The sequence below is a fragment of the Antechinus flavipes genome, chromosome 2 (genome assembly GCF_016432865.1).
Source record: "Antechinus flavipes isolate AdamAnt ecotype Samford, QLD, Australia chromosome 2, AdamAnt_v2, whole genome shotgun sequence".
NCBI lineage: Eukaryota > Metazoa > Chordata > Mammalia > Dasyuromorphia > Dasyuridae > Antechinus > Antechinus flavipes.
In genome coordinates, this window is record NC_067399.1 from 628569197 (window position 1) to 628596096 (window position 26900).

Genomic DNA, 26900 nt, shown 5'->3' on the forward strand with positions numbered 1-26900 from the left:
TAAACACCAATTGCCTCACCAAACAAAAAGATAATTATACCTAAATTAATTTACTTATTGAATAGTATATCAAAATACCAAAATTATTTTTTATAGAACTAGAAAAAACTAATGACAAAATTCATCTGGAATAATGAAGAGTCAAGAATATCAAGAGCATTAAGGAAAAAAAAATGCAAAGAAAGGTGGCTCAGCTTTACCAGATCTAAAATTATATTATAAAGTGACAAACATGTAAACTATTTGGTACTGGCAAAGAATTAGTATGGCAGATCAGTGGAATAGGGTAGGCACAAAAGAAACAATAGTAAATGACTATAGTAATTTATTAATTGATAAACCCATATGCCAGCTTCTAAAGTAAGAGCTCATTATTTGAGAAAAAACTAAAAATAGTATGTCAGAAACTAAGCATAGATCAATACCTCACACCACATACCAAACTAAGGTTGAAATGGGTTCATGATATAGACATTAAGGTTGACACCATAAGCAAATTAAGAGAACAAGGAATAGTTTACATGTCAGTTGTAGAGGGAAGGGAAGAATTTATAATTGACATAGAAAACATCATGAAATGCAAAATAGATAATTTGATTACACTAAATTATGGAAAGTTTTTTGTACAAATAAAGCCAATGCAACCAAGATTAAAAAGAAAGGAGAAAGTTGGGAATTTTTTTTTCTGATAAAGGTTTCACTTCTCAAATATATAGAAAACTGAATCAAATTTATAAGAGTACAAGTCATTTCCCAATTGATAAAAGAGTCAAAGAACGGGGATAGACAGTTTTTTCAGATGAAAAAGTTAAAGCTATCTATAGTAATATGAAAAAGAAAAATAATAGATGTTGTGAATTGAGTCAACCATTCTGAAAAGTAATTTGGAACGACACCCAAAGAACTATAAAACTATTTATCTTTTGATCCAGCAATATCATTTCTAAATGAAGAGATCATAAAAATGGAAAAGTACCAACTGTAGCTCTTTTTGTGTTGGCAAAGAATTGGAAATTGGAAGGAGATACCTATAAACTGGGGAATTGCTGAACAAATTGTGGTATATGAATGTAATAGAAAACTATTGTGGTATAAAATATGATAAGCAGGTCAATTTTAGAAAAATCAGGAAATATTTACATGAACTGATACTGAGAGAAGTGAGCAGAACCAGGAGAACATTATACACAGTAACAGTAACATTGTGCAATGATCAACTATGATAAACCTAGCTCTTAGCAATGCAACAATCCAAGGCAATTTCAAGAGATTGGTGATGGAAAATACTGACTACATCCAGAGAAAGAAGTATAGACTCTAAATGCAGATTGAAGCATACTCTTTTCACTTCTTATTTTTTCTTTCTTTTGGTTTTTCTCTTTTGTTCTGAGTCTCACAACATGACTAATATGTTTAACATGATTATATATATTATATTATATATTATTATATTATATATAATTATTATATTATTATTATATAAATATTATTATATTATATATAATCTATATCAGATTGCTTGCTTGTCTTGGGGACAAAAATGAATGTTAAAAATTATCTTTATACATAATTGAAAAAATACTATTCAATCTAAAAAAAGAACGTATGCTAAGAATTACGAGTTAACAGGAATAAAAAAGACATCTATTCCTCTCTTTATGGAATATAATAAATGCAAATCCAAATAGAATTGTAAGTTTCTTGAGGGCAGGGACTATTTCATCACTTTATCTACAGAGGTTTGCTGAACTGAACACTGTGACCTCAAGTTACTAATCTTTCTTCTATGTAGGGAAAAAAGGGAATTGGAAAGAAATAGTTCTATGTAAAATTCCTTGGAGGTTTGAATGAGTTCTGCATTGTTGGCCACTCTTCATAACTGATAGATGGACAATTCTTCCAGATTTTTTTTACTGTGTAATTCTTTGTCAAATCCTATTATGTGGATTCACCCAGCATCCTGGAGGCTTTCCTCTTGCAAACAAGAAATAAGCTGTTAATAAGAACATACTATATGCTAAATACTGTGCTGGACACTGAAGATATAAAAGCAAAATGAAGTAGTCCTTACCTTCAAAGCTTACTTTCTGTAGGTGATGAAACAACATATGTACATATAAGAATATAATTACAAGAACTGGGAATGTACTACTAACTTCTGGGATTATTACAACTCTCATGTAAGCATGGCCCTTAGTTTTAAAGGAATTTAGATATTCTAAGAGGTAGATATGAGAAGGTAATTCATTCCAGTAATGGAGGACAGTCTCTGCAAAGGCAGATTATGAAGGATTTTAACTGCTACATCAAGAACATTGATTTTTCCTAAAATCCCAACATAGGAGCTCCCTGAGAAAGGAAATGATATGGTCAACTGAACTTAAGGAAAATCACTTTAGCAGTTAAGCAGAGATTAGATGATAGAAGGTAGTAACAAGACAGAAGAACCAATTAAAAGGGTCATTCCAGGTAAGATGTGATGGAGTACTGAAGTAGTGTGGTGACCATGTGAATGGAGAGAAAAGAAAAACATGAACAACATTGAGGGTGTTGAATCAAGACTTTAAAAAGAGTCATATGTGAGTATAAGATTATAAATTTCAATAATTAAAAGTCTGGTCATGTCCTCTATAACAAGGATGTAAAACTCAAATGGAAGCTAATCCTTAGGAAGCCCATCTATTATTCCTTATTCTTCCCACATGACTTACCCACCTTCTTTTCCTAACTACTCATTTCCTTGATGACCTTCTGCCACATCTTGTGCACAAAGTCATCTCGCTATAGCAGAATGTACAATTATTTGCATGTAATCATCTCCATTAGAATGTTAGCTAACTAGACTGAGGACAGGAACTCTCTTTTGTATCCCCAGTGTACAACACAGTGCCTGGCATATATTAAGTGCTTAACAAATGCTTGTTGACTGACTATCTGACTCTGCTTTAGACCAGACCCAATTCAAAAGGAATTCTTTTTCAGAAACTGCTATGCTCACTCTTCTGCTTGTGCTCAGAGGGGATTCTATCTGATCTTCCCTTCCCCCTTCATAAGGTACAGAAGAATTTCCTCCTCCCTATCTGAAGCCCAGAGCCCCCTGGCTCATTATATTTTTTTACCCCAATGATTAGACCATGATTATAGTCTCTGAGAGATAAGTGCATAGTCTAGGGAAAAAATAAATTAGTTTCCATTTTAAAATCCTGCATAAGAGATAAAAAAAATGATTTCTCACTCTTCTTTAGTCTCGATTCCAATACTCTAAGAAGCACTTGGTAAACAATCATGTCAGCATGATTTTCTCCTTATTTCATCCTCTTTCCTTTAGGCTCTCTCAGTATAACAAGTTTTGCTTCTTATCACTTTTGTAATTTTAAAATCTTAGTAAGCATTCCTCCCCTACCCTTTCGGGGGAATAGTGGCTCTGTTTGAAGGAGAGGGAAGGACAATAGTAATAGACAATCTTATGCTTATACTTTTAAAAGTTCTTTGCATCCAACAAGCCAATGAAGTTAGCAGGGAAAAAAATAAAAGACACACATTTCACAGTACATAGCATGGTGTAATGGAAAAAAAAAAGATTAAGTTTGGAGGCAGGAAAAAAATGGATTCAAATCCCAGTTCTAGTCCTTACCACTTGTATGACTTTGGGCAAATAACAACTTCTAAGCCTGAATTTCCTTATCTATAAAATTAAGGGTTTAGCCTATTACCTCTAAATTCCCTTTCTGTTCTGTATATATAATTTCATTATTTAAAAAAAAATAACACCAACATTCCAACACAAAGGAATACAGACTATACATTTTTGGCAAAAGGAAAAAAGTACAATATAACATGTCACAAGAAGGGGACAAAGGTAAAGAGTTATATTTTAAGCTACTAGATCAGCTTTCTACACTGAACATTTCTACTATGGTGTCAGAAATGTACAGAGAACCAAAAGCCTTCTTGCGTAACACAGTAATTCATTCTGGATTAAGACCAGAAGTGGAACTGAAACAAAAGCCCATTCTTTTTTTTTTTTTTAAACATATGCATCCTCCCAGTGATGCCATGTGACATTTTGAAATAAATTTCAAAACACATATTATTGAAAAGATACATGGTGGTTGTTGGTAGATGATAACATATTGCCAGTGATGGCTTACATTGTAAGAAGTGGCAAAACAATATCACAGTAATGCATTATTGGGACAACAGGAAAGATAACCAATCATGAGGTGAACAGAAGAGATAATAGATAGTTAGCTCCATAACTACATTGGTACCATGATTTTTTTTTTAATTTAGAGCAGAGATTGTTAACTTTTTTACATCATGGATACTTTTGAAAGTATGGTGGACTTTCTTCTCAGAATGTTTTTCAATGGAAAATATATATAGGATTACAAAAGAAACAAATTATATTGAACATAGTTATCAAAATATATTTTAATTTTAAATATCAAAGCATATTTAAGTTCCCTATATTAAGAATTCTTGATCCGGAAGATCGTTTTTGGAATTTATGAGAGATCCTTTGGGGAAGATATATGAAAATACATGAACACAGATTGCACAGAATAATGCATGGAAGGCTTGTGGTACACATTACTGAAGGAAAGTATTCATATAGATAAAATTGCAGAAATACTGACACAGTGGAAAAAAAGGATGGGTTGAATTATCTTACATATATATATATATACATACACATATATCCTTTCTTGCTGAATAAAGTCTTTTACTAATTCAATTAAGTTTCTTGTTGAGTTTTGAATTTCCTAAAGATATCATTATAACATATTCAACTTGAACATATTATAAGGACTTAACTAAAGCTTATTCTGTAATGTTCTCTTCAGAATTATTGCTCTTTGTAAACCATGTCAAATAGGAATAACAGCAGTACTTAGTCTCACTTTACTCTTCTTCTCAATGGGAATAATTGTGTCTCCATTCTACTTTTCCATTTCAAATCTCTTAGTTTTAAACAAATCTAGTTTTAGTGTGTTGAAGAAAATATCTCCTATTTTTATAAATTTTAGTATTTATGTAAATTAATGTGGCATTTTATCAAGTCTCTGTATCTTTTAATAGGTAAATGATTTCGTAATTCAATTTATTAATAAATGCATTCAACCCAACTTACCTGACAATTATTTACAATTCAGCCAATTTCAGTACATAAGTTTGTAATCATTTCCTTCTAGCCTCTATCATAATTCATTGTTCACCCTCATTCATTTTCTCTTTTCCTCATATTGTTAGGGTTGATTCTTTTTTTATTTTTTTACTTACTTCCCCCCCCCTCTAAAAATCTTTTCAGATTTCATTGAATTCCTCATGTATTTTTCTCTTAACAGTATGGAATGGCATAATGGAATATATAATCATATTATATTATGGCTTTCTTGATAACATAATTTATTGTATCACATATTGTATGATATATGTTATATAACATAAGTAGATAGTGCTCTTGATGGCATCAGGATAAACTGAGTTAAAATCTTGCCTTAGATGCTAACTTACAATGATTCTAGGCAAACCCTTTAACATTCTGTGGTCTCATTTTTTTCATCTGTAAAATAGGCACAACGATATTTCTCTTTGAGAGGTATTGGATAATCAAAGGACACAACTTGTAAAACACTTTGCAGATCTTAAAATTCTTTCTAAATGCTAGCTATCATGATATTGACTTTTTAAAAAATATTCAAGAACTCTTTTGGAATTCTGGTATAAATACTTGATCATAATGAACATATTTAACAAACTATTGCTATGTTATATTTGTTAGGCATTTCATATAAAATGTTCACTAATACTCATCAATGATATTAGCCCATCATTTTCTACTTTTGTCTTATGTTTTCCAGATATGGAGATCAGAAGGATGATTTTTTGGCATACAATTTTTTCCCATACATGCAATTCCATGCTTTAATCTTTCTCATGATTTAGGGGCTAGGAAGTCTAGGTAAAGCAATATTTTTTTAGATTTTAATTTGCTATGGTCAAATAAAATATATGTGACTAGAGATATTTGCCTCACAAAGAATACAGATTCATTTGGATTGAAGAATAAAATCATTTCAAATCATTAAAGATAGGCTAAATCAAAGGCAGATAATTTTAATATCATACACTAATACATCATTTGCCTGTCCAAGATCAGAGGTGGGGAAACTTTTTTTTTTTTTTTGCCAAGGGTCATTTGGATATTTATAGAACTCAAGCAGTGGGAAGTTACTTCTGTTCATCATTTCCTGTGGTTGTCTTAGCAAATGGTTTCTCAGACCTCATATGGCATGCAGGTTGGACACTCCCCACTCTTGCCTTAGATCAATATTGAATAAGGGATAGCCACAAGTCTTAGAGATACTATAAGTCACATGGACTGTAAGCCATGGGAAATAGAACACCCTAACATCACATAGGCAAGCATCCTTTGGTGAACTGTAAGAATGTAGCTTTAGTTGAGAAGCCAGTGCTTGAAGACTGACTATCTGTTGCCAAAAAATCTTTGGTAGCTTGAGAGTGATATAACTTAGTAGTCAAATAATAGACAATATTTTCCTTTGCTGATTGATATTATTTAGGTACATAGAAAGCAAAATATTAATCAAATGTGTGCTTCTTTGCTATTAAATCAATTACCTCAATTGTTACTTGGGAAAATCTATTGGGCTACTGTCACATAATGTATGAGTAAGAACTAATGAAAGTTCATCTCTATACTATATAACCATAGCTGCTACTTAGCTCACCAGCAAGGTGTTAATGGGGGATGAAAGGAAGGAGAGACTTTTAAGAATATACTTTCTATGGGATTGATGACTACATAAAAGCCCATGAGTAAACTGGAGGTTTTGGGGGAAAGTCATCTTATTTGCAAAGTAAACTTTGTGCAGAGTGTACTTTGATATTTTAATGGTAGCATGCCATCAGTCCTTCCCTTTTAGCTTCTCTTTATATGTCATCTTTCTTAATTGAATGGGGAATGAAAGTTCTTTTTTATGTTTATTTCCCCAACCTTTAACACAATTTCTGCAATCAGTGTGAACTTAAATGCTTTTTCACTCATTCATTTGTTATGACAATGATAGTCCAACAACAGTACAGGTTACAGTCGACCCACATTTTGGCGCTTTGTGTAATTCTTGTTCATTCTCTCCATTAAATTCTGCATAAGAGGAACATCTAGGATCACTTAGTGATCTTCTTCTACATCTCTTGACATGCTCATATAAGTGAAAAATAAAAGTTATTCATTTGGCTGTCTTTCACTGTCTTTATGACTGGCCCAACTCCTTTTCTAAATTTTACTTCTTTTTGATGCTATCTTTTAGTCTATTTTTTGCATTAAATTAATATACTATATAGAATACTTGTGTTCAGCTTGCCTTTATGTGATACACAATTTTAATTCTTCAGAGACTGCAGCATTCCATTATTTGTAACACTCTAAAATTACCAGAAGAATATTGATATTAAAAAGACAGGGGTTCTTTTCAAGGAGAAACTCTAGAGCTTTTCTATAAATTACTTTAAAACTGATTGGTTTTTAAATATCTATGCTTTGTTTTCAGAAAACAAAGTTTTTACTTTTCTGGAAAGTTATTTTACAATTGAACATACATGAGATCACAGATCTATCAAAGTTTCTTAATTCTGCCAATTCCAGCTTCTTCTGTCACTCCTTTTGCCTATAGAAAAATCTTGCTAAATTCAAACTGGTAGTTTTTAAACATAATATTTTTCTCCTTATTCCTTCATTTTCCTTCCATTGCTTCTATTTTTGCTATTGTAATTTGAATTCTTACAATGCATCTGTATGAGATGAATTTTTTTTACCTTTTTGCTGACTTCTGACATCTATCTTTATTTTTTGCAAGCTAGTCTTAATTTTCAACACTTCTAGGAGATTTTCTTGCACAAATTCCTGATATAGAATAATCAGATTGTTTTCTTCACAGTTTTCTGGAAACCTAATACTTCTCAAATTTCCCTCCTTTTGATCTGCATTCCAGATCTGTCACTTTTATCTGTATTGCTTCCAATTCTTTTTCCAGTTGAATTATTTTCTGGGCTCATTTTTCTGCTTCCTCTGTTCCTTATGCTATTTTGTTCTCCAGTAAGGTAATTCTACTTTTCATCACCTCATGATTTTAATGCATATTTTCAAACCGCTGAATTTCCTCATCATTTTGTCTCAAGGTTCCTTAGATTTTTCTCAGTTTCTTTCTTATTTCTTCTTGTGATTTTCTTTGGCTAACTCCTTCTGTATGTTTAATATCCATTTTTCTATATTTTGAGAAGTATTTTATGTTTCTGATCATGTTGATATTTCAGTGATTTTTTTTCTAGTTTTTTATGGCTTCTGATGTTTTAAATCCATGTTTCTTCATTCTGTTGAGTTTTTTTTAAACTTTTCCCATTATTTTCATATTTTAAAAATTATTTTTCAAAGACCTAGGATTAAACTGTACATTGTTATTATTGAGAGAGATGATGAAGGAATAAGTTCCTTTTCAACTTCCCATTCCACTTTCTTTATGAAGGTCCTCTTTAATTTTTCCCTAGTATTTTGTGTGGTCCCATTTATGTTTTCTTTTATCTTATCCCTTCTGCTTAGACTTTATTGGAATAGTTCCTTTCACTTCCATGCTTTTACTCAGGAATAACCCTTTACTTCTCCTCTGTACCTTCCCTAGATAGCATTCCAGGAGAATCTCTTACCTAATATAAAGACCAATGTTAAGGGTCCTACTTTGTAGAACTTTGATTTCATTTTGGGGATAAGATATTCCCTCCAAAGGAGGCTAATAAAGAGACCAAAATAATAATAACTAAATTATGATAATTACCAGCATTTTCCATGGCAAAGTGTTTTACAAATATTCTATCATTTGATCCTCACAATAATCCTGAAAGACAGTTGTTATTCTCTCCCTGTTTTATAGATGAAGAAATTGAGGCAGACAAAGATTAAGTGACTTGCCCAGTTTTACAGAACTAGTAAGAATCTGAGACCAAATTTGAACTCAGGTCACTGACACCATGTTCTGTACTTTGTTTCCTGTATCACTCAGCTATCTCTAAGTGTTAGTTGCCTACCATATTAAATGATTGGTATAGAGGGAAGGAAGATTTGGTTTGGCAACTCACAAGATGGATGAGTTGGTGCCATAGGGCAACTGTACTGTTGATTTGAGGAACTGTTTACAAAGTAGGAGGTTGGAAAAGGAACAACAGGGAAGACCCACTCATATAATGACAGCACAGAAGGCAAGATTCCTAGATCCTAAAGGTAAACACTTCTGTGAGATATGAGGAATGGATTGGGGCTGATTTGATGTAATGAGTTTGTACTCGTTCAGTTACTCAACAATCAAGGCAGCTCTGTCCCAGAGTAGAGGTCCAAAGCTGACTATATTATATCCACTACAGAGTGGGGGATGTAGCATGGGGATGTAGCATTTTGTGGTCCAGAATCTACCATAAGGTACTTCTCTGGGTAAGGATAAAAGGTGAACAGCAGGGTAAATAGCAAAATGTTCTAAAATGGATGAGGTTATTAATTATTATTATCATCTCACATTTATAGACTTCCTTTGAGAGGAATAGTGAATAAAGAACTAGCCTTAGAGTCAGTATTCTGGGGTTCAATCCCTGCCTCTGACACATACTTGCTATGTGACCATGAGTGAATTAAACCTTTTGGTATCTAAAGCAGCTATCTTAGGCATTAAATTGAAGAGCAGGAGCCAACCTGTGTTATTAGAGGGTTATAGTGCTTTAAAATATGTAGGGCACTTTACATACATTATCTCATCTGGTCATCTAGTCATTATTTCATCTGGTCATTTCATCAGATAAGCAAACTGATTATTATGATTCCCATTTTGTAGAAGGAGAAACTGAAGGTCAATTAGGGTTCATACAATTAGAAATTATGGGCAGTAGGATTTGAATCTAGATCTCTCCTCAATTCATTCATTGAACTGTTCCAGGATTCTACTCTATTAAAACAACTTCAGGTACAAGGACCAGATTGAGAAAGTATTTTATATTAGGAATTTTTTTTACTTTTTTTTTAACTTTTATTTTTACTTTCACAATCCTCTGGATCATAGCAGATATGTAGTAACTCACTTCATAAAAGTCTTGACTTCCTATCTTTGTCTCCTTTGGACTCAGTTTTCCTACCCTTCATTTTCCTTAGTCCAGTGATTCTTTGATCATTAAATAAATGTATGCTTTGGACTCATTTTCCTAGAGCAGACTTGGAATGAAGGAGAGGGAACATTGGACTTTTGGTCAATAAAACATGAGTTCAAATCTTCGCTCTGGTCTTTTATCAGCTGTGTGAACATAGGGAAAGCAGGAAATCTATCAGTTTCAATTTCCTTGTTAAAATGGAGATACTAATGCCTGATGCTGTGCTGTCTGGAGGAGAATGTATATAGAGCATTTCACAGACTTTAAGGTGCTTATCTATATGTCATTGATGATTAGGATGCTGATTACTCTTCTGTGATTTTTCCTGCCTACATCACAAAGCTTTTCACACTCCCTTATTTGTGTTAATTCCTCATGCCCAATTGCCTACACTACCCTGAATTCTGCTGTCCACCCAGTTCATTATGAGATAGTGAATTCCCCTGGTCATTAATAAAAATGTTAAATGAGGCCAGGCCTTATACTCATCCCTCTGAAACCCCATTAGATACCTTCTCTAACTCATTAGGCTGTTATCCATCATTAACCTCTGTTTATGGTTTTGTCAGTCAGGTTTTCAATCTGTTCTCCTTGCCTGTGGACTTTAACACATTTTCATTAACCTTGCTGTAGCTGGCTGCAGTGCTATATTTCCCAGTTCCTCAGGGGACATGGCCCAGAGAGAGTAGCTTGGTTTTCAGCATTGAGATCAGAGACTTCCCCAAAGAGGTCATCAGAGCCCTAACTGTTGCTGGCCTCTTCAGGAGAAAGAAAAGAGGAGTAAGAAATGGATCTGAGAAAAGATATTTGTAAAAAGAGGGAAGTAGAGAAGGAGAACATTTATAAAGATAAAAAGGAAGAAGCGAAACGTGGAATAGAAAGTGATAAACCTAAGTTTTTATATGAAAGAAGAAACTCTAACACTAATAATGTTTGGGAGGGAGCAGTGATGTGTTTATTTTGCAATTTCCTAAGAGGAAAGTAATCTTTTCAGATATATCTTGCTAAGGGACTGATCCAGAATTTAAATCTTCCTGTTGTATTCATTAGGGCCTGTTGCAATACACCCTCCTCCTTTTTCTCAATTCCATAGTCTCTGAAGACTCTGAAGCTCTGAAGTCCTTCCAACCAATGCTTTGCAATAGCTTGTGCTCCTTGGAGGGATAGGGAGAAAATGCAAAACATACCTGGAAGAGGAGTGTTTTCCAGCTGGCAGAGCAGAGGGAGCACTACACTAGTCATCAGAAGGCCTGGCTCCTAATTTTGATTGTGTCACTAACTCACAGTGTGACTCACAAGCCACTTGATTTCTCTGGTCTCAGTTTCCTTTTGTGTAAAATGAGGAACTTGTACCCTCTCTGGCTTTTTCTGCTCTAGGATTCTCTGACTGCTTATGTGTGTTTATTTGTGTGTGTGTGTGTGTATGTTTGTGTGTGTAGACATATAGATACATATTATATGTGTCTGTCTGTCTATCTATCTATCTATCACATCAAACCATATTCATAGACTTCCATTCTTATGTAGGATCCTCATACTTTCTAGCCAGTCTCAAACTAAAATCCTTCTATTTGGACCATTGACAATTTTGATCAACCTCTAATAAGAAAAATCATTTGGGGGGTTAGCACTGACATCACTTTCAGCCACTAGTATACTTTTCCAGTTCTATTAATTAAAAATATTGATCCTACTCTCTTTTCAAGGACCAATTCAAGGCCTTCCCACTTTTAGAGAAGCTTCTATCACTGCCCCTATATAAAATGAACTACTTTCAATCTCTAAAAATAACAACAGTTAAAATATTAGTGTAGCACTTTAAGGTTTACAAAGCACTTTGCATAAATTATCTCATTTGACCTGAACTTCTGCAGCACTTATCATCTGTATCACTAAGAGAATCTTAGAGTTGGCAGAGATCTTGGTGGTCAATTAATCCAATCTCTTAGTCAAAGTATGATTGCCCTCTGCTTGATCATTTGCACAGGATTTCATGATTTAGTTGATTCCATTTCAGACAGTTGTTGGGAAATGCTTTCTTATATTGAATTGAAACCTATTTAAGTCCATGTCATTTCTATCCATTGACTTTAATTGAGCCTTCTGGGGAAAACAAAATTAATCTAATCTCTCTTTCCTCATGACATACCACTACAGATTTGAAAATAGCTATCGCATCCCCCCAACCCCTAGGTCTTATCTTCTCTGGTTCTTTCAGATAATTCTTATATAATCAGGTTTTGAATCTCGTCACTTTGATGTGTTCCTGCTTGTCACTGTCTTCTTTGTATTCCTGACACTTACAAAAGTGTATGTCTTTCAGTAGGCATTTAATAAATATTTATTGATTTATATCCTTCCAAATATGTGGCATCAAGAATCAAATATAATATTCCAAGTGTGGACTTATCAGAGCAGAAGCCACTGGAATGATTACAAACTTTGGACTGAATATTATTAAGCAAGAAATATTGTACAATATACTTCTATGAATGCAGATGACATCAAATTATCCCTTCTTGTTAATAATGCCTAATAAGTGCCTAATAAGCTGTTCATATTATAAAGTAGGGAGAGCAATGAACAATTGTAAAGAAGACACAGACAGAGACAGAGACAGGCAGATATAGTCAAAGAAGGAGAAGATAAGAAAAAGGAGGAGGAAAAGGAAAAAGAGAAGGAAAAAGGAGGAGGAAATGAAGATGAGGAAAAAGAAAGAAAGAAAGAAAGAAAGAAAGAAAGAAAGAAAGAAAGAAAGAAAGAAAGAAAGAAAGAAAGAAAGAAAGAAAGAAGAAAGAAGAAAAGAAAGAAAAGAAAGAAAGAAAGAAAGAAAGAAAGAAAGAAGAAGAGTGAGAGGGAGGGAGGGAGGAAGGAAGAAAGGAGGGAAAAGAGAAAGAAAGAAAGAAGAGAATGAGGAAAGAAAGGAGGGAAGGAAGAGAGGGAGGAAGGAAAGAAAGAAGAAAAAGAACAGCAAAAAAAGGAGATGAGGAAGAAAAGAAGTAGAAGGAGAGGAAGAAAAAGATGATGAAGAAGAATGAGGAAGAGGAAGAAGAGGAGGAGGATGATCTCAGAGTGATAATGAATTGGTGGTCCAGGATAGGGAACCCATTAATTAAAAAAAAAAAAAAAAACACTATGCTAGCTTTGAAAGCCTGGGAGACACCTACAGACTTTGGCCAACTGAACTGCAATAATAGCATGGATTAATTAACCAGTGTGATGATGTAAGTGCTCATATGAGTCTTAGAAATAGACTGGGGTTGAGAAGAGAGAGAAGCAAAGAATAGAATGACAATATTCAAAACTTATGTCATCATCAAATTGAAGTAGACCGTATTCCTTTCTGTTTTGACACCATAAAGTTGCAAGAAACACCAGAACTGGTTATCTAGGTGGTGCAATTGCGCCTGAAGTGAGAAAGGCTAGAATTCAAATTTGACCTAATATACTTATTGCCTATATGACCTGGGCAAATCACTTAACCCCAGGAGAAGAAAATGGCAAACTATTCCAGTATTTTGCCCAAAATCCTATGGATAGTTGGTCCACATGGACATGAAGAAACAGATATGACAGAATAACAATGACAACTACATCAGAAGAGATCAGAAATATGAATATCCTACTTGCTGGCAGGGCTTCTGTGTTAGTAACTCTGACCAGCAGAGTGGGCAAACCATAAGTACAGAAGAAGACTGATTGGCATTTTTAGAAAATGTGACAATCTGGTCAAAATCCTACAGAAACAGTTTTTGAATAAGCAGACAAAGCTTCATTGAGTAGTGGTAAATGCTAATGACAAGTATATGTCACTAGATTTGCTATATGTAAAGAAAAGTGGTTGGTTTAACTCTGAATGGAGTCAATGAAATGTTAGATAGTAAAGAATGGAATTAGTCCCCTACCCCTATACTAGGTAACCCAGCCAAAAACATATAAATCAAGAAACTCCAAACAAAAGGTAAAGTCAAATAGGTTTGTTGTGAAAATAGAGGGGTTTATGATAACAGCTTAGGATCAGGGCTTTGCCACTAAAAACTTTAGAAGAGTTACCCATAAAAAGTCTGGATTTAGTGATGAATATAGATTATGCAAAGAAATAGTGGTCTGCAAATGTCTTGTGTCCCACTGACTAGAATTATACCCTAGAAACTCACTCTCTATTAAAGGCTATTAAACCACAAATATCCAAATTCCAAATACAGGCCTCAAAATATCCTAGACAACTCAATCAATAATATACCTGGAATTAGACCATTATCATAGATTATACTGTTGCCCATAATCATTCAGACACAATATTGATTCATTTAAAACAATTAATAACAACAAGTTGAGAACAACATTTTAAATAGATATAGAAACTAGAAACACTCTATCTCCAAGTTACATGGAATTTTAAAAACTTACTATATACACATATATATACATATACATATGTATATGTATATATAGATAGATAGATAGATAGATAGATAGATAGATAGATAGATAGATAAAACCTTTGGTTCAGTCTTGTCTGACTCTTCATGACATTACTCACAGTTTGGTTTTTTTTGGGTTTTTTTGGCAAAGATACTCAAGTGGTTGCCATTTCCTTCTCCAGCTCATTTTACAGATGAGGGAACTGAGACAAACAGGTTTAAGTGAGTTACCCAAGGTCACACAGCTAGTAAGTATCTGAGACCATATTTAAGTCAGGCCTTCCTGGCTTTAGGCTTAGTAGTACTGCATTCATTACACCATCTAGCTGCACAGACAACTATCAGAGGAGAGCAAAACCATATGGGAATAGGAAAAAAGTATACATCAACCCTGTTGTCCTTTTTGCTGCTGGAATTATTCTAAAGATGCTTTCAATGAGGCAATAGAGCAAGAGCTCACATCTTAATATGCTTATTTAACCATAAAAAGCAGTTATTTTATCCACCTGTATGATATAGTCTGTATAATATTGAAAATAAAGGAATAATTACAGGATGATGACTTGGCTCAAAATCATATCTATCTGAATACCATTGAAAAACATGAGGATAAGATAGTAATAATGATAATAACAATTGCTTCTGACATTTACATAGCTCTTTAAAATTTACAAAGCACTTTATATACATAATCTCATATCAATAAATTTTGGAGGTCAAATTTTAATTTAAGCCTTCTTGACTCTAAGCCCAGCACTCTCACCATTACACAGATTATTTTTATTTGCCTTACAGCCTTTGTACAATGAGAGAATACCCCAGAGAGGAATCTCAGCAGCCTCTGATGACTGCCCTTAGACCAAAGCAGGCAAGGGCTCACCAATTCCAATAGATATCTCTCCTCTAAATTCTTGAAAGCAGGAAGGGAGGGGGCCATTCCTTCTCACTTAATGCCAGCATGATGTACAGGGCAAGAACAGTGGCCATTATAGGTAATGGAACCTGGCATCTCTGCTAATTCTGTTATATTCTACAGCATCAGGCTTCATGCCACTCACCAGCAAAATGGACCAGATAAGAAATCTTCTCAGGATACTCCGTGGCTTATTGCGATACATTAGGATAATCTTTCCAGCCTGTTAATTGGAAGAATACAAAGGGAGGAGGGAAGAGGAGAAAAATGGGTGTTAGCAGACTTCTTTTTCCAAAACAAAATGCTCTCTGGCTGGGCTGATACTGAAGCTGATTTGTGAGAGGAAGCTGACGGAGAGACTTAGAATCTGTCAATCTGTTTTCTTAAAGAATAAGGGCCTGGACAGGGAAGACTCAGATGAGGAGACTCTCAATCGATAGAGATCAGCACTTTTCTTTTGTAACTCATAGATTTAGAGAATTGACTATTTATTTGAAAGGCAAAGTGATCTATTCAGCTTTACATATCCAATATGTGCTGGGCACTTATTAGTTGTATGATCCAGGCCAATTCATATAATCTTGCTTGCCTCAATTTCCTCATCTGTAAAATGAGCTGGAATAGGAAATGGCAATTCACTTTGATATCTTTCCCAAGAAAACCCCAAGTGGGATACTGAAGAGTCAGTCATAATTGAAAAATGACTGAACAACAACTTGGCACTGTCATTTCAGCTTTGCTGAATGTCCAGTGTCCCAAGAGATATAATTTACATAAATTGTGCCTTTGAGGTTTTAGATATATGTGATATTCTTGATTTTCAGGCACCTTGCCATGAAGGAAATCATATGGGAGGTAAAGCAATCAGGAGTTCTGGTTGGCGTGGTCAGAGGTAGATAGGACAAATACAACCAAGGAATTTCTAAGTTCATAAAAATCATAAGACCTTAGCTTCAAAACTGGAAGGGACCTTAGAGATTGTATAACCCAACATTCTCACTTTACAGTTGAGGAAAGTCAGGTCCAGAGTCTTGTTCAAGGTATTTGCCCATAGATAATGAGTGAAAGAATAAGTCTCAAATTTGAATTCAGGTATTTTGACTCCAAATTCTATATTCTTTTCATTACACTGTGCTTGTATTTCTCATGATAACTTGTAGCGAAGAAGCCCATTGTCACGGGTGAAATAAGTGGCAGCTTATCAATAAAATGTTTTTGTTAGTCTGTCATGAAGCTTGAAATTCTTACCCTTAAAGTCATTGGTGGTTAAAACATCACCTGAATTTTACTATTAAAGAAGGTGCCTGAAAAGGACAATGTTGGCCCATTAGTTTCCATGATCACTTTAGTATGGATGAGTTTATAGGATTAGTGAGCTGTTAGCTAAACAGATTCACCCTAAGAGAATAGAACAAATGGGAGGAAAAGGGAAAGGAAAGGACTGTGTCAGGGAGGTTTGAAGGGGAAAGGCATGTTTGGATGAAGCTCTGTAGAAGATTTGAGTGTTCTAGGACAATGAATTTAACCAGGAACTGGGCATCTGGCTGGGAAATAGAGAGACACTCTGGAAGATCAATCTGGCCTACTTCACAATTCTGCCTAAGGCCAAATCTACCTGCCTGATCTGACTTCAGGGAATGGTGCTGACTGACTGACTCACTTTGGCAGGAAGGAGACTCAACCTTGGGACTTCCCAGAGGCAAGATGCATCAAGCTATCTCAGGTCCTGATGATGCTGCAGAGAAAGAGCCAAACCTGGATGCTATTCCCAGAAACTTAGGAGAGCCTTAGCAGTTAGGTCACGAGAGTTACAAGGGAGTAGAATGGGCCCCTCCAACCTTGAGTAGTCATAACTTAGCTTTAAGAAAAGTAATAAATGGAATTAAATTTCTGAGATTAAATCAATCCGATTCCAAATTGCTTTATTTATGCTATCTCATCTGATCATCATAATAACATGATAAAGGAGATGTTCTTATTAGTTCAATTTCAAAGATGAAATAGACTTAGAGAGGTTAAGTCATTCATTCATAATGGCACAGAATTCTACTATACCAATTGTTATTTAGTCCTTTCAATCATGTTCAATGTTTCACTATCGGTTTTGGAATTTTCTTGGCAAAGATACTGCAGTAGTTTGCCATTTCCTTCTCCAGCACAATTTACAGATAAGGAAACTGAGGCAGACATGATCAAATGACTTGCCCAGGGTCACCCAGCTAGTAAATGTCTGAAGCCAGATTTGAACTTGGGGGTCTTCCTGACTTTGGACCACTTAGTTGTCTATTGCACCAATTAGCTGCCTTTAATGGTAATTTGTAGCCCATTTAGTGACAGGAAAAAGAGAAAGGGAGGGGAACACAAGCATTTATTAAATGCCTACTATCTTTTAGGCCCTGAGCTAAGCATTTTATAAATTTTTCATTTGATTCTCATGTAAATCTATGAGGTAGGTGCTATTATCCCCATTTTACAGTTGAAATAATTGAGGCAGACAGAAGTTAAATGACTTGCCTGTTGTGCCACAATTCTCTTTAACTGTCCTGACTCAGTTTCCCTGCACTAGTCCTGACTGAATTCTATCTGTTTCCTTCACCGTTCTGCATCATCCCCTTAGTTGTAAACCCCCCCTCTGGTCCATTATAAATTGCTAAAGTAAGACTCAAGAGGAATTTGTGACACTATCCTTCTAAAATATTCCAAAAGATAAGACTATCCCGGAGACCTCATTGACATCTTTACTTCTGTTTATTCAGACATCCTGACTCTGGCTTTTAGTAAGACTTTATGCCCCCCCATCCTGACAGAGCCAAATGAATCTCTGAAGAAATTTCCTGCTTTTTCCCCCCTTTTCTTTGTTTGTAAAAGGTATTTAAGAAGTTGGGATTCTCCCATTCATCACTGGATAATTTGAGATGAGAGTCCTGTCCAGTCAATTATGCTCTCCAATTAATAAAATAATAAAAACTCTCTAATTTCTCCCTGCCTCAGTTTCTCCAGCATTACATGCCCAGGGTCACATAGCAGAGGGTCTGAGGACAACTTTGAACTCAGGTCTTCCTGACCCAGACCCAGAATCCTATCTAAAGCACCACCTAAATGCGTGGTGGAATGTAAAAATACTTAGAGTCAATTATAGGCAATAAGTACTTATGTGCAAAGTAAAGCACACTGGATACAATCAGAATATCAGAGTTTGAGTACCAAATTTGCTATTTATGGGCTGGATGACTCTGAGCAGGTTATTTTACTTGACTGGCATTTTCCTTTCTTTCTCTACCCACCTCCTCTCAGTGTAATTATCAGTGGCTTACCTAGAGCTGGAATTCATGTTTGTGTTTATAATGAGAGTGGTGATACTTTTAAAATCAACCACACTGGCCTGTTGGGTTGAAAGTACTTTCTAAAGCAAAGTAACTCATAAATATGTAAAATTTAATTGGATAGGTAAAAAAGAAAGTGGATGGGCATTTCTCTCTAAGAAATAGAGTCTGAAGCCCTATAAAAGCAAAGAAACTGGCATCAGAAGAAAATGGTGCATTTCTGGCATTATGGGTAATTGATGGCCTGTCTGGCATCATGGAAATTCAATCAGCTTGTTTTGAAGACTTTGTCTGACCCACCTAGGGTTGATGAACAAGGTAAAAAGATAAGCAGAAGAAAGAGTAGGGAAGATTTTATAGCCTTCTTTCTCAGGAAAGGTTTTTTCTATGTAACATGGATTTTTTCTATGTAGCCCTGTCCTACAGGGCTAGGGTCCATATTCTCCCCATGCATTAGATTCCTATTATGTCATCAAGTAGTTCCCAGATCCTTACATTGGTTTATCTTCCCCTTTCCTTCTCTTAAAGCCAGCTATTAGCACATCACTTGAAACCTCATAATGCAACAGAAGTCAAATAATTGAGTTCAATTAGAACAAGAATGGTAATATCAAGCCTTATGTACAAGAACAAAATGGTATCAAAACTCATCATTTCCTAAATTCAGAGTTCTTTTCCACAACTTCCATTGCCCCATAGTGGAATCTGATAGCTCTACTCATTCGCCTGTTTCTGAATTTCAAGAGGTTTGTGGCCCTTACAAACCTTCTCTTTATAAATAGGATCAGAGGAAAAGGTCCCGACAGAATATCTACATAGGATCTGAGTAGATGACTGAGGTTTCTGTGATTCTTAAGTACAGCTATTGAGTGAACCTATTCTCTTCTGCTCTTCTATCGATCTTTTTCCATGCTCCCAAAAGTTCTAATTCTTCTGTGTATTCCCCAAACTTGAACATTACTCTTGATATGGAAAGTTTAAATCTCATTTCTGGACATATCCGCTAAGGAAGGGCAAGTATCTCAAAGGTCAGCCAGATCCCAGAAAAGCAAAGAAAAACTCACAATATTTACAAGTTGAGGCTGGAGGTAGCATAGCTATCTTGAAGCATGTTCTACCAACATACAACCAGTAATCTTCCTTCTTTCTCTCCATCTCATTCAACAAGTATTTACCGAATTCATTTATGTGCAAAATACTATGCGATATACACACAGAAAGCAAAAATATAATAAAAATTAAAAAAACAAAAAAGTTTTTGTACTCAAGGAGCGCACATTCTAATACGGAAGCCAATACATAGAAGTAGTTACATATAAGATACATACAGAGTAAATGAAAGTCATTCTCAGAAGGGAAGGCACTAAAAGCTAGAAGCTAGGAAAGGTCTCCTGGGGAAATTGAGTTTGAGATGAATTTTGATTGTGCCTTTTCTTGTCACTTCTGCTTGGTTGGAAGATTTGGTATGGCACCAAAGCCATACCAGAGATGCCCCAGTGCGTGGTAAATATTAATAAAGCATCAGCTAGAGGCTCCAGGGTCAGTTCCCTACACCTATGTACAATTGAATCTTAATTAAGCAGAGAGGTTAGGAGGGAAGATAATAATGTCAGAGGCCAAAAAGATATAAGTTCCATAGAAAGAAAGCATGTTTCCTTCCCTCCCTTTCTTCCACCTCTAGGAAGACCCCTAATACTGAAGAGATCCCTTCCATAGCTAAAAAGAGAAGCAATGGATCCAGGCAAGACTGGCTTCAGAAGGGTCTCCTGGTAGCAGAAATCTATTCCTACCCCAGCTGCCAAGGATGGTTTGCTGATAGTTTAAGACAAAAGAGGAAGGGAGCCTCCTGGGACACATGAAAGGCTCTCTTCCCCCAGGAGTAGAAAAAAGAGGCAAAGGTCAGTGACAAACAATTAACACATTTCTCAATTACACTGTGATGAAAGCCTTTCCCCCCCTCTGAGCTATAAAAATAGATTAACTAATTGGCTCAAGTTTGTTCTCTCCTTGTCCGCAGAGAGGGCATTTGAAAAACTAAGAGAGAGATGAAGAGAGAGCCAGAGGAGGAAGGGTAAAGACTGTCTGGAAGCAATGTCTTGGGAGGAGGATGTGTGGGGGCAGAAATTGTGCACTGAGCTTAGTGATCCAACTGTCCCATTCTCTTTCATTCCCTTATTCTCATGGTACAATCTACCTCTTGTTTCTTTCTCCAAAGGGTCCTTTGGGATCTTTTTACACATCTTGGTTCTATTTGATCAACAAACTTAGTATCTGGCAGATGCCAGGTGCTATGGAAGATAGAGAGAAAAAAAAAGGCATGGTCTTCGCCATCATTGTTGTTGGTCATGTTGGTCTTACTTTTTGAAGAGGAACGATGACATCATGGAGTGATGTCTTGACTCGCATGTGCCAGAGTTGTTCTACACACAAGCAAAGTTGTGCAACAATTGACAAACCACCCCAGTGTTGTTCCAGATAAGCCTCTCAGAGCTCACAGGAATATAATCATTGGTTGGTAGTAGGACTTCCTACATAGTCATTCAACAAGAAGGTATTGTGCTTAATTCTGGGGATATAAAGAAAGGCAAAAAGATGGATTCTGTTCTTGAGGAACTCATATTCTAATGGAGAAAATAATATATAAATATCTACTTTAATCTGAGAATCCTACAATGTTCACATTGTAACAGAATTTATGGGTTCTTACTCTAAACCTATCATTTTACAGATTAAAAACACCATCTGAGATTCAGCAAAAAGGAATTACTTGTGGAAAGGCATCGTCTTGAATTAATTATAGTCAGGACAAGGACCCAGATTTGGATTCTCCATCCTGGGCTCTGAAGTGGTAGAGCAAAGATAGAATTATTTTCAATTTCTTAACTCATGTGTCTTGAACTACCGACCCACCTGAAGCCATAGATCGAATATCCCAAGTATCCCAGTATCCCAAGGTGGTGGGTCTAGTGGAAAACTGGCAAGAAATCTTGGATTTCAGAGGCCCACACACCTATCTTCATTCTTGATGGGAGGAGCTCAATCAGCCTTCCATACCCACCCATGTTCAGCATGGGCACATTTTGATTATCAATGAATGGGCATTTGTTAAAGCAGTGCTATGCTTGTAGAATACAAAGACAAATAAAAACAGTTCACTCTTAAGGAGCCTGTATTCTAAGGAGATCTCAGGTTATACCACCATTCTCAGATGACAACTCTAGCACATTTCCAATCCAGAGATGACCATTAGAGGTAAGGAATTGAAGAATGGGGGAAGATTATTTGAGAGTTGCTAGTCTTGATAAGGATTTTACTGTGTACAAATAAAAATTTGCAGTTCTTGTTTTTTTTTTTTTCTTAATGGTCTAGAGAGATGGATGAAAGATGTCATTTTTGACATGGAATGAATGCAGGCACATTACAATGAAACCTGTTCAAACATGAAGTGGATGGCTAATATGATACATAGAGAAACATGCTCTGTTCCAGGAATCCAGGGGAAACTTTGGATTTTTACTAGCATTGACCAAATATTATTTATGGTTTTCACTGTTTCTTGTCCTTTTGTCCATAAAAGAGAGTTTCCTGAAGATCCATGGAAATGGACAAGGTATCATCAACTATCCCTCCATGGAAAATCCCCTCCAATTTTCTTTTTCCTTTCTCTACTTCTGTTAGTTGATTGTTTGAATGAAAGCCAAAGTCAAATCCTGCTAGGCTGATCAGCAGCAGCTGGAATGTGCCAGAAGAAATCTGAAAACCCTCCCTTTATCTTAAGGGGTTTCCCATCACTGAGTGACCTCAGGCATCTCTGTTTAGCATCTCTGCTTCTGCCCAGCAAGACTGACTCAATCTCTGTGAATATATAACCTCCTAGGAGGGAAAGAGGGGAGGAGTTTTCAAGCTCTGGGCAGAGAATCACAGATGCAATTCTGGTTCAAACTTGCTGAGGGAAAGAGCTACCTCAGCTCTCTCTTCCCCAAGCCTGGGCAGGAAAGTTTAGCAAAAAGGCCACCTGCTGGGTGATATCAGCCTCCTTGATGTGGAATGGGCTTTGTTGTGGCCCTGTCAACTAAGCAAATGAAAGGGGGGCACAAACTCTTGTTAGTTATGAAAAACCACATGGGGGCAGGCCAAAGACAGACTATTTTTGTAGCAAATGCTTTTGTTTCCAGGAGTTAAAATCATCCTCAATTGCTGCTTTTTTCCCCTTTTTCTCTCTGGCTTTCCCCTGCCTCAGACATTTTTCCATGAACAGAAAGTAAACACATCTTTTTGTGCTTCCAGGAAACACCCAACCATAGCTGGAGAGCTTGTTTTTCATTACTTTTCCCCTTGCACATCATTTTTAGCACTTGTCACACCCTTTGGGGATTTGAGGAAGGGCTTGGTTGCTGTTTAACACAGCAACCTGGCAGGAACTTTAGTAAATGACCTCTGCCCTTTATGAAAGTCCAAAGTGTGGGAAGAAATGTCTCACCTAAAGGGTGAGAGGGCTTGGATCTGGAACCTGTCTCTTTACTGATCTTTTTTTAATAGTCTTTATCTCTGTGCCTTAGTTTCATGACCAGTATAAAGGGGATATTGGAGTAGGTGACAGGTAAGGCTACTTTCAGTTTCAAAACCTTGATCCCATGCTTCTGAGTTTATAATCAGAGGACCTGAGTTCAAATCTTGTGTTATCACGTAACTCTTTGAAGTAACTAAATGACACAATGGATAGAAGTCTTGGACTAGTAGTCAGGAATATCCAAGTTCAAATCCTACTTCAAATACTTCAGAGTCATGTGGCCTTGGATATCATTTAGTCCAAGACTCAATTCCTCATTTATAAAATGTGGGTAACAATAGCATTCACTGCCTATACTAAGATAAGATCAAAATGGGTTCATGATTTAGAGATAAAGAATGATACTGTTATAAGCAAACTAGGAGAGCAAAGAATAGTCTACTTCTGAGATCTGTAGAGAAAAGAGAAATTTATGGCCAAAGAAGAACTAGAAAACATTGACGTGTAAAATGGATAATTTTCATTATATTAAAGTAAAAAGTTTTTGTGCAAGCAAAACTAATGTGTCCAAGATTAGAAGGGGAGCAGAAATCTGGGAATAAATGTTTACATTCAGTGTTTCTAATAAAGGCTTCATTCCTTTTTTTTTTAAAACGAAAGCTTTTTATTTTCAATTTCTTCATCTAAAAATATTTATTCTTACGAACACATGTTCATAGGAATTTAGAAATGATGTCTGATTTCTAAAATATATAGAGAATTGACTCAAATTTTGAGAATAGAAGCCATTCCCCAATTGATAAATGGTCAAAAGATATGAATAATTTTCAGCCAAAGAAACTATTTTTAGTCATGTGAAAAAAAAATCTCTAAATCACTATTGATTAAAGAAATACAAATTAAGACAACTTTTGAGATACCACCTCACACTTCTAGCTTGGCTAAAATAACAGGAAAAGATAATGATAAATGTTGGAGGGGATATAGGGAAAACTGGGACATTAATACATTGTTGAGTGGAGTTGTGAAATGATCCAATCATTCTGGAGAGCAATTGGGGAATTATACCTATAAAACTGTGCATACCCTTTGATCTAGCAGTGTCTCTACAGAGTTAGTATCTCACAAAGATCATAAAGCAGGGGAAAAGCACACATGTGGGAAAAATGTTTGTAGCCACCCTTTTTGTAGTGGCAAGGAGCTGAAAATTGAGTGGATACCCATCAGTTGGGGAAGGCTGGATATATTATGATATATAAAGGTAATGAATGAAATGTTATTGTTATATAAGAAATGATGAGCAGGCTGATTTCAGAAAGACCTAAATGAACTGATGATAAATGAAGTGACTAGAACCAAGAGAACTTTGTACACAGCAACATGTTTTCAATGATGAGATGATTCAAGGCAATTCCAGCAGACTTGTGATGGAAAGAACCACTGGCATCCAAAGAGAGAATTATGGGGACTGTGAATCAAAGCATGGTGTTTTCACTTTTGTTGTTATTATTATTGTTGTTTGCTTGCTTGTATTTTTTCTTTTTTATTTGTATTTTTCCTCTTTTGATCTGATTTTCCTAGCATGGCATGATGAAAATGGAAATAGGTTTAGAAAAATTGCACATATTTAATCTATATCAGTTTGTTTGCTATCTAGAGAAGAAGTGGGAGGGAGAGGAAAAAATGGAACACAAGGTTTTGCGAAAGTGAATGTTGAAAACTATATTTGCATGCATTTGGAAAAACTAAAATGTATTATTATTATTTTTAAATCATAGCAACTACCTCATAGGGTTGCTGAGAAAATCAAATGAGATAATACATGTAAAACATTTTTCAAACCTTAAAGTGCTATAAATTGTAGTTATTAGGAACTCATTTAACCCTCTGAAATTTGGTTTTCTCATCTTTAAAATGAGGAGTTTGGATTAGGTAATCTCTAATGATCCAATACATATGTATGTATGTGTATATATATATACATATTTAAAAATACATACATACACACATACACAAATCCTATTACCAGATAATATAGCATATCAAGTTCTCTAGCTTGCATGTGTTACCTACTGAGCCACTTTGCCTCTCCTTGGAGCTTTGGATATATATTTACCTCATCTAGGTCTAGTCACACTTCTCTGAAATAGGGCAGAGTAAAAGGAGAGGCCCTCCATTGTCTGACCTTCACTTAGTCAGCCTCAGACAGTCTCAACCAGGAAATGTCACACCTTATTTCCTCAGCCAGGATAGCTGGAATCTGTCAGTAGATGTTCAGAGCTCTAGGTGTTATGAATTGGCTAAGAGAGGAGGCCCTGGCTGGGTGATGAGAGGCAAGAGCTGCTTCAGGCAGAGAACCTTTGAATGTTTTCCAATAGACATCTAGAAACACCACTATAGATTTAATCAAATCAAAACCAATGCCTCTGTGGTTCGTTAAATCCTCCATTCCCATTTGCCCAGTCCCCAAAGGAGACATCTGGTTTTTTATTGTGATTCCATAGTTTTCTTCACATCTGAGTTAGAAAAGTACATGGACACACCAGAGAGAAGATCATGGCATTTGGGTCTGTGGGAGTAATTCTTTGGAACTGTCAAATACTTCAAATCTTCAAGTGAGAACTACTACTTGGCAATATTTGGTACACTAGTCTCCTCTTACTGACTTCCTCTGTAATTTTAGACACAATTAGTCCAAATCTTTTCTTCTTTCTTCAAGCTTTCAGCTCCCAACATGACTTAGCCTCCTACTTTCCTAAGAAAATCATAGAGTCATGGGTTTAAGGCTGGGAGGGATCTTAGAGATCATCAAACTCTATTCCCCTCATTTTACAGATGAAGAAACTGAGGAGCAGGATGGTTTGGTAACAAGCAACATTGTAAAGAAAAACAACTTTGAAAAACTCAAAAACTTTATGATTCCAGAGAACTGATATTGAAACCTGGTATCTCCTGAGAGAGAGATGATGAACTAAAATTTCATGAGATATATATATATTTGACAAGGCCAATGTGTGAGAATTTGTTTTGCTTGACTATGTAGATATCTTACAAAGGTTTGTACCTTTTTTTTTGGTTCTAGTGGGCATGAGAAGATGAGAGGATAGAAGTTGTTAGGGAGGAGTTTTCTTAAAAATAAAAAAAAATGAAAAGAGACTATAAGAAATCACAGATAAGCAGGAAAAGTTTGAGCATTATATATTCAATTTATCATACTTGAAAAATAGAATTATAATAAAAATCAATCATAGTTTTATTAAATAAAATAATAACAATAAGAATTTATTAAGATTAAAAAGAAAAGCAAGCCTTGAATAATAGAAATTTGAAGTTTTTATATAGTCTTCTCCTTTTGCACAGTATATATGGAAATGTGCATATTATTTGGTATTTGATAAGTTTGGCTTTTTTTTTCATCGAAAAAAAGAAAATTTCCAAGTGTACCAGTTTTACATTTCCTTCAGCCTCTAATGCTCTTAGAGTCTTAGGGAATTTCCTTTCCATATTTGGAAGCATGGGCA

General features: G+C 35.5%; 1 protein-coding gene across 2 annotated transcripts in view; it reads right to left on the minus strand.

Annotated features, from left to right (window-relative positions):
- Positions 1-26900, minus strand: part of LOC127551861 (heparan-alpha-glucosaminide N-acetyltransferase-like) — a 428410-nt gene that overhangs the window by 92113 nt on the left and 309397 nt on the right. For both annotated transcript variants that reach the window (XM_051981996.1, XM_051981995.1), the window contains exon 15: positions 15692-15769. In XM_051981996.1, the coding sequence (XP_051837956.1) occupies positions 15692-15769 (78 nt within the window). The remainder of the gene's footprint in view (positions 1-15691; positions 15770-26900) is intronic.